The sequence below is a fragment of the Anser cygnoides genome, chromosome 5, assembly GCF_040182565.1.
Source record: "Anser cygnoides isolate HZ-2024a breed goose chromosome 5, Taihu_goose_T2T_genome, whole genome shotgun sequence".
Classification (NCBI taxonomy): domain Eukaryota; kingdom Metazoa; phylum Chordata; class Aves; order Anseriformes; family Anatidae; genus Anser; species Anser cygnoides.
The window spans coordinates 11612257-11627184 of record NC_089877.1 but is presented as its reverse complement, the minus strand read 5'-3'; the positions used below and the strand labels follow the sequence as shown (position 1 = coordinate 11627184).

Here is a 14928-nt window from a genome sequence, read left to right as displayed (position 1 = left end):
TCGTTCTTCCGCTCCGCAGGCCGCGGTTGGGAAGGGGGGGGGAGTCCCCCTTTTTGGACAGGCTTGGGGGGGGGGGTGCCCTTAGTCCCTGTGGGCTCGGGGCTGAGAGGGGCCTCGGGAAACCCAGGCAGAGCTCGGAAAAGCCGCTTTAATGAACTTTCTGGCAGGCAAGGGGTGGGGGGTCAGACCCCCACTTCTGAGACTTGGCGATGGACCCCCCCCCCCCCTCCCAGCCGTGGCTGAGGACTGGGTGATGGAGACCGCGTCCCCTCCTGGGGGGGACAAAACGGAGTCTGGGTTGGTTGGTTGCAGCAGTTGGGTGCTGCTGGGGAGGCAGGAGCAGGGCTTGGGGGCAGGATGTGACTTGGGATCGACCGCGGCGTCGGCTCGATGCAGCACCAAGAGAGCCCCGCGCTCCTGCAGGAGGTGCGGGGGCTTCCCGACCCGCCTGCTTCTTGGGGCGCTGCCGTGGCGCTTTCATTCGCCCCGTGCCTTCTTCAGAGGCGTTAATGCAACCTGAAGGGCAGCATAACGGGGCTCCCGCCTTGCCCGGGCTGTGGGCAGCCGGCTCTGCGGCTCTCTGCAACAGCGCAGAACCGCTGCCAAGCGCCGCTCGCCTCCCCCCCGAGCCCTGCTCCTGGGGGGCTCTGTGCTGCATGCAGGGAGGGGAAGAAACGGGGGAGAAGTCTGTATGAAAGGGTCTATGCACAAAACACCTGTATTTCGGTACAATTATGTGCGTGGAAAAACAGATGCTGATGCTTAAGTATATTTTCAGCAGCTGCAGCAGCAGAGGTTAAGGCTAGCTGCGGCGTAAAAACGCTCAGGAGCTCTGCTGCCAGGTGAAAGCATTTATTTTTCCCACCTGGGAAACGCGCTGATCTTTACTGCAGGGGAAAAAACAAAAACAACAACAACAAAAAGAAACTAAACGATTTTTTAAAATGTTCGGCTTTGCTAGTCCCCCTCCCCTCTGCTGTCGCGGTGCTCTGGGTGGCACTGCCGGGGGGGGACTTGGTGTCCCCGGGGGCGCGCCGAGCCCCCGCAGTAGGCAAGGACGTACAAAGATGCGTTGGGTGCCGGGGAGCTTAGCCCCCTCCTTCCTCCCCCTAGTAGGTGCACACTGCTTACGCTAAGATGTAAAATAGCCCCCGGAGAAGCTGACGCTAGCAGAGTGTGTGCGGGGGAACAGCAGCTTTTCCTCTGACGCTAAAACAACTGGGAAGGTTGCTTAAGGAGCATCCCGATTTGCCAACGCACTTTTTTTTTTTTTTTTCAGGGTGAAAAAAACCTGACTCGTGAGCAACAAATCACCGAGAAAGCCCCTCAGGTAGCAAATAGCGCGGGAGGTGGTGATGGGTGGATGACTTCGTTGGAAAAACGATTCCAGCGCAACTTCTGGCTTGTAGTGCTGAGAATCTCCCCCCAGTTCTCAAACAAAAAATGCTCTGATGGGTGAGGGCAGAACACCGACGACCTTACTGCAGTTGCCGTCATCTTTGCTCCCTCTTAACTCTTCAGATAGCTTTGGTGAAAGAGGAGATGGCTTTTTATGGCGGGTGTCGCCTTGATTGAGTTGGGGCTGAGGACTTCCCCCATGGGGCATGGTGAAAAGAGTATGGTGTTGTACGATGGTGTAGGGAGACCAGGGAACACACAATTAAAATGTGTTTGTGCACTATATACGCAGTGAACTTCTCTCTCTGGAAATAGCTATACGGAGAGATATATATTTATACACGTTATATATATATATTTTTTCATATATATAAGCTATTTTAACTTTCGATCCCGTGTGAACTGTAGGAATGCAGAAGACAGATAATGGGATGAACCACACGGGAGGGGGGAGAGGGGCAGAACTGGCCGGTTTCTCCCCCTTTCGCTCATCTTTTGGGCGCAGTAGTACGTGTTTCTCGTGCTGCCCCTAATAACCGGCAAGAAAGTTGTGTGCTCCTGCAGGATCTGGTTTAGTAATCAGCCCCCCATGAGTCACACGGGACACGCAATCCCACTGCCGCATGAGTGACAGCTAGCCGGCGCTCAGGCTTCTGGTTGTCCCTTTAAAATCTGAATCCATGGGTAATGATTTATCAAACTCTTATTATCACGAAAATGTCAAACGAAGGGCACCTTGCTATGCACTGACGCAAACCCAGGCTTTCCCAAGGAAGTATAGAAGCTTTGCTCTGGACTGAGCAAAATCCAGTCTGTCATTTGCCTCTACTGCTGTTTTTACCTCGACCGACTCGATTTAAGACATGGTAAGCGCTTCATTTCTTTCCTTCGACACTTAGAAAGGCTCGAGGGGAGGCTTCGCCGGTGAGTTCTGTGCAGGCTGCCCTGCGCCCGCCTCGCTTCCCTGCCGCCGTCCTCCTTATCCCGCAAGGCAGAGGGGCGGCTGTCCCCGGGGCTGTCCCCGCAGCCGGCGTAGGGCTGCAGTCGGGGACAGGGGCGCTGCTCCGTGCCCCCTCGGGCTGGGAGAGGAGCCGGAGGTGCTGCAGGTGCGGCCAGGACTTGCGGCAGACACGGCGGAGGCAGTGCTGAGAAGCCTTGCGGAGTGGGGGTCCGGAGAGAGGGTGCGTTGGGAAAGAGAATTTTTAAGGGACGGGAAAGGGAGGCATTGCCCGCGGGGTCCTTAAGGTTTAAAAAAAAAAAAACGATACGTTGTGAAATATAATTTTAAACTGGTGGGAAACAGGGGTGCCGTCAGTAATCTATTTAGCGTACAGGAGAACGTTTCAAAGCAATTTTTAGAGGAGTGTGAGTCGAAAACGTAAGAAAAACGAGAAGGAAAGCCAGCTGCTGACGGCCGTGGTTCCGCGGTGGTGGTGCGGTTGTTTTCCCGTTTCCCCGACTTGCTGTCGGGTTGTAAGAGGTGGCAGCCAGCTCGGAAACGCTCCCCAGCACTATTTCGCTGGGTTTTTTAACATCCCTGGCTGCCTACAGGGCAGCTTGTCTATTGCCTGTATGGAAAAGAAAAAAAAAAAAAGGTTGGGGGGGAGAAAAGCCGATGTGCATTGTTGAATGACAGAAAGGAAATGGGGCGTAAAATTAAAGAATCTTTCTACACTGGTGATAGGGAAGGGAGCATCCTACGCTCGTGATGTGCAATCTAACGAGGTCTGGCGGCGCAGTGCTGTAAGAACATTTATCTAAAACTCCAATTGCGGGTTTGCAGCCGCTGTTTGTTTGTTTGCTTGGTTTTTCGTTCCTCGCCGATTGCTCTGCCAGAATATTAACGCTGAACGAGAGGGCAAGCAGGGGAACCGGGCCCCTCGAAATTCGCCCACGTTTTAATCCAGATTTTCTAGCAGACGCGTTTTGCGCACGAGAGAAGCAATCGGTAAAAAAAAAAAAAATCCCTGGGGTCCAAACGTTTTCTTACCCTTTCGGTAAAATATGTGATATTGTTTTAGGATTACGCCAGTCAAAGGGAGATGAACAAGCAGCCCGCGAACAGCCCCGACACGGTTGCTCCTGGACCAAACGAAGGTGCGGGAGCTGGAAGAGGCAGCCCCGAGGAGGAGCCGCAGAATGCCCCGCCGCAAGCCCCCGCCGCGATGGCCAGGCTGCCCCGCTCGCTCTCCAACGACCCCAAAACGCTTCGCTCCGAAGAAGCCAACCCAAACGATTTCGAGAGGACCAAGGTCGGCATCTGCAAGCTCAGCAGCACCCCGGTGCAAGCCAACTCCACGGTGCGGAGGGAATCCGGGGAGACCTTCCCCTACAAGCACGCCGCTGGGGTCGGGGCCGCCGGGCAGGCTGCGATCCCCCCCTGCAAAATTCCCGCATTGCAAAGCACGGACGGGGACGCTACCCTGAACCTTGGGAAGGGCACGCTGGAGCGAAACAACGCCAAAGGCGCCTGGGTGACCTTGAGCCAGAGCACCGTGGTACTGGGCACGGATGGCAACACTTCTGTCCTTCCCGGCAGAGTGGAGGGGGTAAGAGCCTCCTCCCCGGGGTTCTCGGCCCCCGGGAGTAAGGGATTAAGGGATGCTCGGCCCTCAGCGCCCGCTGGGGGCCGAGGCTCCAGTGGGAGAGGTGCGGGAGCAGGTAGGGGATGGGGCTGAGCCGTGGGGCAGGAGCCGGGAAGAGAGGGAAACCCCCCGGTGCTGAGTTACCGCGCCGAGAGCCAGCCGAGGCTCCGGTCCTGCGGAGAGGAGGGGGCGTACGGTCCCGGCTGGGTCTGTCCCGAGAGAAATCGGGGGCAGAAAGCCCTCCGCTGCAGGAGCAGAGCCTGTCGCCAGGGCATCGCCCCCGGCCGGGCGCGGCGCATTGCAGGGGCTGCCCCCCGGGAAGGCGGCGGCGAGCCGAGCCCTGCGCGTTTGGCCCCCGGAGGAGCCAGCTGGGGGCCGGGGGGGCGGGCAGCGGGGACTGTCACAGCCCCCCCCGTCCCAGGGCTGCAGCAGTCGCTTCCCCTCCCTCGGGAGCAGCCGGAGGGGGGTCCACGACGGAAAAGCCTAATTTCTCCTAATTTCTCGGGCAGAAGCGGCCGCAGGGGAGGGTGCCCCCGGTGCGGCTCCGCGATGCTCGTTTGCAAACGTGGCTCTTGTCCGATCTCTTTTCCTTTTTTTTTTTTTTTCTTCTTCCCTTTCCCCCCCCTTTAGGAAGACGATGTAGGGGATGAAAATAAAGCCCGAGGGAACTGGTCTAGCAAGCTGGATTTCATCCTCTCCATGGTGGGTTATGCAGTGGGGCTGGGCAATGTCTGGAGGTTCCCGTACCTGGCCTTTAAGAATGGGGGAGGTATGATGGCTTTTTCCTGTCTCTCTACCTGCAGTTCCGTACGTGGCTGAGTCGCCCCCCCCTTTGCGGTGGGGACAAGCACGAGGGGAGCGGAGGTCGGGGACGCTGAGCCGGGCACCCCCGGGACCCGCGGTGCGCCGTCACACCTGGCGAAAATCCTTGCTGGGGGCTTTTTGTTGCTTTGCTTGGCTTTGGTCTGGGGGAAAGCTGGTGTTCAGCAGTCAAAGTAGGCGAGTTCCGACAAGATTTCGTTATAAGGTGGCGCTTGCACCAAAAAAAGTCTGCAATGAGTGCTGGCCAGGGAATGAGCAGCTGGGGAGGCCACCGCGGGGGGCTCTGGACCTTAGAGAGGTCATGCAGGCTCTTCTGAGCTGCTGGAGGCGAGAACTCGCCATTTGGAACACCTCAATATTGAATAAATAAATAAAAGGTAAGCTTGTCTGTAAACATACGAAATAAAAGCATGTGTGGGGGCTGTTCTAATACAACACTACTGCCTCGAGCAGATGCTGGAAATGCAAAATCCTGCTCCCCCGTTCCTGCTGGGGCTGGGGGTGGCAGGGATGGCTACCCAGGCTGGGGCTGAGCGGGCTGTTATTTCTCCCCCCAAAAGGTGCGTTCCTCATCCCCTATTTGATGATGCTGGCGCTCGCTGGGATCCCCATTTTCTTCCTGGAGGTCTCCCTGGGGCAGTTTGCCAGCCAGGGCCCTGTGTCGGTGTGGAAAGCCATCCCTGCCTTGCAAGGTGAGACCCCCCTGCCACCCGCACCCCCTGCGGCTCCCTGTGTGGGCGGTGGTGACGGTGGCCCCCCTCTGGGCTCCCCCTGCTCTTTCCTAGGCTGCGGCATCGCGATGCTCATCATCTCCGTCCTGATAGCCATCTACTACAACATCATCCTGTGCTACACGCTCTTCTACCTGTTCGCCTCCTTCGTGCCCGTGCTGCCTTGGGCTTCCTGTAACAATCCCTGGAACACACCAGATTGTAAAGATAAGAACAAACTTTTATTAGGTGAGTTGGGATGTGCTTTTGGGTCTTCCCACCTCTTTCCCTGCTGCCGGTGGGGGCTGCGGTGCCCAGCCCAGGGCAGGGAGTGCTGCCCAGGTGGCTTGGAGCAATCCGTTTGTTACCTTTTTTTTTTTTTTTAACATTTTCACCATCAAGGGTAGATGTAAGTTTTGAACTGTAATGTCAAAAAACAAAGAAATCTTTACAGCTGAAAGGTGCCTGTGCCAGTGCTCCGCAGGTATTTGGTGTGGGGTAAAATCCTGTCCAGTCTCATCTCCTGTTTCCAGTGACACTGTTTTGGACCTGAGCTTATGCGCATCCCTGTAGCTGTGTCGACATCAGTGTAGAAAGGAGGACTAGATAGTGACCCCTTTTGCAAGCCCTCACCTGTAACTGCTTTTGGTCCAGACCCTTTAATACCCTGAGCATTTGGGTGTAAAGGGAAAAACTGTGAGACATTTTAAGACCTAGTACTCTCAGAGCCTTACAGCTTTGGCAAATGAGGTGCTACAGAAACCTAATGCAGAACTGAAACTCAAGTGATGTGTATGATAGAATGCTTTTTACTGTTGTTTTGCACCCAATCTGTAAACCCAGGCAAGTTATTTTCTTCCTCTTTTTTTTTTTTCCTCTCACAGATTCATGCATTATTGGTGACCAACCAAAAATACAAATCAAGAACTCTACTTTTTGTATGAGTGCCTATCCAAACTTGACTATGGTTAACTTCACCAGTGAAGGAAACAAAACATTTGTGAGCGGAAGTGAAGAATATTTTAAGTAAGATCTTTCATTTGAAATATTATGTTACTTTCTCTAAAACCTATAGTAAAAATCTCTAGTAATACGGATAATCAACCAGTAATAAAAGTAACTATTTAGAAGACTAGAAATAAAATATTTAAGAATGATAAATGATACACACTTCTATGCATATTAACAATGAAAGCTAAATTTTAAACACTGCATTATTTTTGTTCTTTTCCTCTGGTGCTTAGCACAGCTAGGGTGTTGGCCCGTGCATGGCATTTTTATCTCCTACTGCAATGCAGATAAATAAAATAATACATGGTGACATTCACTCGAACCTTCTGGAGAAGCCACTGAGAACGCTAAAGCAGAACTACATACTGTAGGAATTTGCACTAAATTACTGCCTGCAGTTGCTGTCATTATTTTTTTCCTTTTTATTTTTTTATTTCAATTTCATTTTTATTTTAATTTTTAGGTACTTTGTATTGAAGATTTCAGCTGGGATAGAATATCCTGGTGAGATTAGATGGCCCTTGGCATTGTCTCTTTTCCTAGCCTGGGTGATTGTATATGCCTCCCTTGCTAAAGGAATCAAGTCATCAGGAAAAGTAAGAAAAATATTTGCAATCATACACTTAGAGGAAAGCAGTATCCTGCTTTGAGGGAATCATGCTCTCGTTTAAGGCACTGAACTACTGAAATTTGGTTTCAACAAATGGCTACATATTAATGAAATGCCTTTTTTTTCTGTTCATGTTTTCCTATCTAGCTAAAACATTAAAAAGATAATTTTGGAAATCAGGTTTAACATTTGATCCCTAATACTCGGAAACTTGAAAATGAGCCCTTGAGCTGTGCTTAGCAGTTGGATGGCAGTGCCTTCCCTAGTGTGTGTGGCGTTCATCAGAAATCCCACAGTCACCTCAGGTGTCACTGTAATCTGTGAAATTATGTTGTACACTAAGATGTTAAGCAACGTGTTTTAGAATCAGAACTGAACTTAAATCTGTGGTGATTATGAACTGTGACAGTATGTATCCTGTTTTCTCAACTATTTCATGCCTCTTCCTAAAACTTCTCCTTGCAGTAACCCAGCTCCCTTTTTCTGTTTCTGACATCTTCCATCTCCCTCCTGTACCTCTGTCATGTTTTCCTCTGCCTCTCTGATGTTCAGCTTTCTGCCCTGTATCCTAACCAGCAGCCGTACAAAGAGAGAACATGTGCTCTCACGGACATGCAAGTGTAGGCATCCTAATTGTCTCGGCAGCTGTCTGCGCAGGGAAATGCAGCCCTTTTTTTTCAGCAGCAGCACTGTTTTGGGTGTTTTTCATGGCGCTTGCAGCAATGCAATATCTGAGACTTCTACTTCAATGCCATTGTAATTAGCTTGTAGGTTAAAAGGTTGGATGATGCTATAGCATAAATGCAGTTTATTTAATAATTGTAGGCTGAAAAAATTCCTCTCCCCCAAAAAACCAATCAAACAAAAAAAAAAAAAACAGCACACACACAAAAACAAAAAAGGGCCCACAGATGAAACAAAGCAAAATGCCAAGACTGGAATGGAATAACTATATATTTTCTGTGTTAAAGGTAATGCATGTGCAGAGGCAGCTATCAATTTTCTACAGTTTGTCATCGGGCATCTAATTTCAAGCCATCCCTTTGCATCTAGAAGCTGACAACATCTGTTGTGAGCTAGCTTGGAAATGAGCAGAAAATCCAGAGACTTGAGTACAAGGGGAAAGTTGAGTCTTTTTTGTTTTTTCTTACATGTAGTGTGACAGGAAAAACTGTTTCATGAAAGGCTCTGAGCCAATGAAACAGAAGATGTAGAGGAGAATAACTCGGGTTTGGATGTGGCGGGAGATAGGTAAGACAGCCATAGCGGCCAAAAGAAATACTGGCTCCTTGGTGCCAGGGATAGGAAACTGCTATTGATGCTCAGATGATTGTAGTGAGGGGGCAAGTGGAAATCCTTCAGGTAACTGTCAATACGTGGCCCTGTGGTTCTTGCTGCCTCTAACAAAAGTGAGATCTGTCAGTCTGCAAACAGTTGTCTCTGGCTCCTCAGGCAGCTCTCAGGAAGGTGCCTACAGTGGTCAATTGCAGCCATGTGGGTCTGTCTATTTAATATGCTGGGGATCAGATGAAGAAAGTCAACTGGTCTTGGAGGACTCAATATTCTAGTTATTACAGTACCATGCGGGGACAACTAACCTACTGCAGAAGTTGTGTAGGTCCTATCTAAATGACAAAATGGCATCTAGGTTCACCATAAAAACTAGTTGAGCAGGCACAAATCCCTGAGCTATGTGTATCAGGATAGCTTAATTATGTTCCAATTTATTTAAGAATCCTAAAGTAAACTTTATTTAAAATGAAGAGTGGAAATGACGCTCTGCTGGACTAGCTAGATGAAGTCTATGTAAAATCTTTCTTGGGGCTGAAGTAGTGTGAATGCTCCATACAGTCAAGCCTTCTAGATAAGAGTTTCTCTATTGTTTGAGCCATTTGTTTTTTTACTGATGTTGGAGAGACATGCTAATGTCACTAAGTTTGATTAGCTAATAGGGGAAAAGCTCTTCTCTTGAAATGAATGTCCTCATTTTTTTCCGAATGTCGACTTGAGCGATTATAGTAATTTTATTGAACCTTAACAGCTGGTTTCCACTTGCCATTATTGATTTAAACTTAGTTCCTTTCTTAATGAACAGTGATTACATATTAACTGTGTAATGCTGTTTGAATATTACATCGTTTAAATACCAGTAATAGCAGAAATGATACATCTAAGTACAATAAATAATAATAAAATCCTATCTATGAAGAAAGAAGTAGCTTCTGAAATACAAATGAAGACAAGAATGTGTTATGTCTATCAGACACATTGCTTCATTGATGTATTTGCACTTTGCTTTAAACTCTGAAGGTATTTCCCAGGAATACTCTTTAGATACAAATGGATTGATCTCTTCTGACAACTGAGTGGAATTTCATTCACTGCATAAAATGCAGCTTCTTGAAACAGCAATGAGGAAGTTCGGAAAGCAGTTTCAAAAGTCACCTCAGCTCAGAGGATTCTGGCCCCTGTAAGGCTGTGAAGCTGAAGTGCAAAAGGTTTTTAAATGTTTTTGAACAGAGTGTGCAGCCTAGCTCGTTGCAACTTAGCCATTTTATTTGACTACAGAGAGAGCTCTGCTCTGTACTAGATAATTATGAAGACATTAAGCACACAACCTCTGTTATGCATTTAACACTCATTTGGTGTATCTTGATTGTTACACTGACTTTTTTTTCATTGGGCCCATAAACATTGTCATGGTAATATGTAATTATTAGGAGGCACAAACTAATACAAAATCTTTAGGTTGAGTTAAATACAGAGAAATACATTGGGAAAAGATCAGGGCTTTAGGTGTCATTGACTGGCATTGCTCATTTTGTTTCCAGTGAGCTGTGGTAGTTTTTTTCTGGGCAAGGATCAAACACAGTATTTCCATTCAGCTTTAACTTAATACTGCTCTCCAGTCTTTATTCTCATTTTTTTTCCCTCTCTATCTAGAATCCCAGGTATTATTACCACTGTTGCTATTGATATTATTCCTGTTACTAGCAGCAAGAAGTGCTGTAAAAAATGTTGACTCTGTTAGATATTCTGGGAAATAAGCTTGTTGCCTTGCTAGTCTTATCCCCTGTTGTCTCTGATCCTGAGTAATTACCCTTTTAAGGCCAAAATTGAAATGCTTCCATTTTCCCCCCCCCTCTCTTCTCATATAATCCTTTCAATAATCTCTTTGGTCTCTGCAGGTGGTGTACTTTACAGCTACGTTCCCCTACGTAGTTCTCATCATCCTTCTTATAAGAGGTGTAACTCTACCTGGAGCTGGAGCTGGAATCTGGTACTTCATCACACCCAAGTGGGAGAAGCTAATTGATGCTATGGTGGGCTTATTATTGCAATTATAACTCCTGATGGCATGAATAACTCATACAAATTTCTCATTTAGTGTCTGTTGCAAACATTTTCTATGTGCAGAGGCAGTATTGTCATCTGTGCAATCTTGTTCTTCACCTCTATGGAGTGCTGTTACAGTGGATGTTTGTCACTTGTGTGCACATACCTTTTATAATTTATGTTGTTATAGATATGGTATTTACTTCGCATTTGATATTTCACCTGAATCTCTCAGACTAAGTGCATTTGGAAAATGGGGAATTAAAAAGGAGGTACAGATTTTCATGTGCTGGTGTCTGAGTGGATGCTGCTTTGATTTGAGCAAATGCGTGAGGTTTTTAATAGGTAACATAATAAGCCTGTCTGCATTTGTCTGGAAATTTCTTTAGAGATGCTGAGAATATAATGCAGTTCTGAAGACTGACTGTGAGACACGAAACAAAATCAAATTATACAACCTACTCTAACACCTCTTCCCTCAACAGCTGTGATCATTGTACTACCTGTATTATAAGAAATAATGTTATTTTCTGTGTAGTACAGGACAGAATTAAGGAATTTGGTACCCAGCTTTGCTCTTTAGAAAGGATTGACTTGTATGAGTGCTTCAGCTCTGCTTTCTCATTCATGATTTCCAGTGAATTCTAAGAGGCTGTTGCCAATTAAACCAGTAAAACATGCTACAAAAATACACATGGTTTGTATTGGTGTAGACATGAATCCACACATGGATCACATACTTGCCTGAAATGCTGCAGGAGCATTTGGCTTCCTAAATTTTATTCTTAACTGTCCCGAGGCTGGAGACTGAATTGAAGCCTGAGCTGAAACTTGGAATTCAGACTCTGTTCTGTAGAAAAAGCAACTTTTAGCAACATCTCAGGAAATCTGTTTCCCCACCTCCTAAGAATTCCTTCCTCTGTCAATAGCAGCGGGGAATTTTGCAACTCCTAATGTCCTTATCTCTTTAAACAGCAGGTATTTAGGTATTTTAATCCTTCGGTGATACAGTATTAAATCTTTTGCAAACAATATAGACTTTACGCATTAATTACGAGCATTTTTGGATTCCCTGGGGTGCAAAAATGGATGTGAGAACTGTTGCCTTTTGCAAAACGGGGCTATCTGTACATACTAGGTGTATAACCCTAGGTAAGTGTTCAAGAATATTCAAGAGAACTTCTGCTTTTAAATTTCTCTGTGGTGTAACATGAATTAATAGCTGTATATTGCACACAGCCAGATGAAGCATTGACTACTTACCAGCTGGTGTCCTTTGAAGTAGCGTCCTAGTAGTACCTTCAAACTAGTTAGTGTGCACAGGTATACCTGAATTTTGTGCATACATGTCCAGCTCCATTTCTGCACTATACACTTTGGTGGAAAATCAGAATTTGTAGGAAAGCTTGTAAATAGAATTACCAGTGCTTGGAACATTTTGAAAATTTTTCATAAATAAGACCAGTTCCTTGGAAACTCTACTCAGTTTAGAAATGTTTTATCTAAATGCATTTAAGGCTTTGAAGAACCACCAATATCAAGCAGTATGGAACAAGCAGTACTTTCTTTTTTTATTAATTTGAAATTTTATATATTTTTAAAGAGAGACTTGGCTGAGCGTGTGTTATCTTCTGAAGGGAGGAAATAAGGCCCAGTTTGAATGGCCCTATCTTATACTGTGCTATGTGATGTACACCTCACGACAGAAATTTACCCTAATTGGAATGTAATGTCACTCATAAGTGGTACATTCAGCAGTGCTGAGGTTCTTGCTTTTGTCAAGAAGATAATGTAACTGTCGGATCAACCATCAGTGCCCAATGCAGGTTTTTCCTCTTGATTTGTATTTCCTTTAGACTGATATGTAACAAGTAACGTATTGTGTTGAATGGCAAAGGTAATGTTATCATTTTACTTTGGGTGAACAAGAAGAATACTCCTAATCAAATGGACGCTGTGTATTTCAGGGCAGGATTTCGCTTGTAAATGCTATTTTATTTACATCCATTTCTCTAAAAGTTATTTCAACTGTTTGCATGTTAATCCCCAACAGTAACAACTAGTGTTACCGGTCTTTCTAATTCTTCTTCCTGAAGCCAATGTTATTTCCTCTCCTCTCTTTCTTACTTAGGTTTGGAAGGATGCTGCCACTCAGATTTTCTTCTCCTTATCTGCAGCATGGGGAGGTCTAATCACTCTCTCTTCTTACAACAAATTCCATAATAATTGCTACAGGTATGTAAGAGTGAAATCCACAAGTCTTACTAGAAGAGTCTTGTCCAAAAATGCCAACATTTTCCAGCTTGCAGCAATCGGGTTTGGAATGCTCACCTCTCTATGTCTTTTTCTCTTTCTTTTTCTTCTTTTTTAATTATATATATATATATATATTTTTCTTGGTCCTAATCTACTAGTCTCAGGATGAGCCTTAGCCTTATTATAGTCCCTGTTGACTCTTAATATTCAGAATTGGCAGTTTTAGCTTGAAAGTCAATCTGGGAAGCTGTCAGCAGCTTTATGAAACCACAACAGTTGGCAATGTCTGCTGAAGAGCAACCAATGTGTCGAATAAGCTGAAGCTGGCTGTTGTTGTACATGCGTGAGTTCAACATGCAATTTCTGTATGTGATTCTCACGTTTTTAATTGTTTTATACATGTGAATGTATTTCAGGTTGTAAAAATCAAAATCAGATTTATTTGAAATCAGTGAAATTTATTTTTGCAAGTAAAGTCATTTCACTAGTGGCATAGTACATTTTTTCAATGAGAAGTGTGCCAGATAAATATCTGAAGACAGAAAAAAGCAAAACCAAGTGACATTAGCAGAATGCTTAACTGATGTTTTGCTGTCTTTAGAGTAGGTCTTGTTTCTATTGAAGCAAACCTTCATTGATTCCTGTGCAAGGATGCATGTGCTGATTCAGAACAGCATATGCTGCTGGCTAGGAAGGGACTGTCCAACGGCATGCTTAAAAACTTTCCTGAATCATGGCTTAAGAGCACATGCTCCTTGGGTTTTGAACTCCAATATCCTATCAATATCCTGTAAGTTCTAAGTATTGTATACGGAAAATATACCTAGGTACCTTTAAAAAAAAAAAAAAAAAAAGGTGGTTTCAGATTTTAAAAAGGAATTCCAAAAATATTTGCTACTAGTTTTCAAAACTAATTTTCAAAAGTACTTGAATATACCTTAAAATATGGATGAATAAGTAAAAGCATTGTTTATTCAGTTACTCCCACCTAATTGTCCTTTGGGTCCTACTTCTGAAAATGCTTGTCCTGTGCTTTGATTTTTTTGGTGATGAATGAATACATTCAGAATATCAGGGCAAAAAATGGGACAGGTGTTATGCTATCTTGGTGCACGAACTTAGCAACGTTTTGTGGTGTTTGAAAATATTAATGACAAATTTGAATGAAATATGTGGTAACAAAATAGAAAAATAATATTATGCTTCTAATGCTGAATTTGTAATTTAACTATGTTAGAGAGGGATGGGGAGACTGAAGCAGAAATAATTAGAAAAGCTTAATTACTTCTAGTGTGGTTAATTTTGCAACACATCTTGAATACTGAAATGAAGCTTGACTATTTTTTCCCATTTCAATTTTTATATCCATTACATTTTAATATTGCGAATAGTATTCTACTTTTCAGTTACATATCCAATTTAAACATCATCAGATAATCTGTAACTGCGGTGAATTTATATACATTCATCGCATAACATGCACCTAAAATATTTGCTTAAAACTTACCTGGGTTTTGGAAGAAGATTAACCCATAATAATTCCAAACAGAATATTCTTTTTTTTTTTTTTCCTATAAGCCTGAAGAATTAACCTAATCATTCCTGTTGAGGGATGGTCTGTTATTTTCCAGAAGCTTGCCAGTTCAGTGAGCTTCTTAACAGCTTTTCAGATTGTATTTCATTCTGTTCCTGACAAAGAAATAGCAGTAGGAATATGCATTTGTAGCCAAGTTTGAAAAACATTTAAAGCAAGTGACTTTCGTTCCTCAGCCCTAGTAGTTCAAGGGGTGTTTTGTGGGAAAAAAAAATAAAAATCCTAGAACGAATGCAATAATTATGGACAGAGACAGTGATGGCTGGTTTCCTGTTGTGTCACGTGGACTTAACCACGATAGCATTGGCATTCAGACATGGATTTCTTGAGATTCCCATCCCAACAACAATCATCGAGGGCTGTACCTCTACAGACGGGCAGGTGCTGCAGGGTTCAGAAAGCTTTACCCTGAATGTTGTGTGTAGAAAAATACAGGACAAAAAATATTTTACCTGAGCAATGGAGGTTAGTCCATATGTAATGTAGTGAGCAGATGGCCACCTTAGGTATAGAGTAAAGCACTCCATTACAAACCGTGTTGTCATTGCTGCTGTCTTCAGAGATTCCAAGAGCAGAAATACTCAGTGTCCTCTTTAACCCGTGGCT

General features: G+C 45.1%; 1 protein-coding gene across 1 annotated transcript in view; it reads left to right on the top strand.

Annotated features, from left to right (window-relative positions):
- The first annotated feature begins 982 nt into the window (after positions 1–982).
- The window catches only part of SLC6A5 (solute carrier family 6 member 5), a 33328-nt gene continuing 19382 nt past the window's right edge, over positions 983–14928 (top strand). The window contains exons 1-8 of the mRNA XM_048050009.2: positions 983–3947; positions 4614–4752; positions 5366–5497; positions 5591–5764; positions 6400–6541; positions 6990–7122; positions 10325–10459; positions 12604–12707. Coding sequence (XP_047905966.2) covers positions 3441–3947; positions 4614–4752; positions 5366–5497; positions 5591–5764; positions 6400–6541; positions 6990–7122; positions 10325–10459; positions 12604–12707 — 1466 coding nt within the window. The 5' untranslated portion in view covers positions 983–3440. The remainder of the gene's footprint in view (positions 3948–4613; positions 4753–5365; positions 5498–5590; positions 5765–6399; positions 6542–6989; positions 7123–10324; positions 10460–12603; positions 12708–14928) is intronic.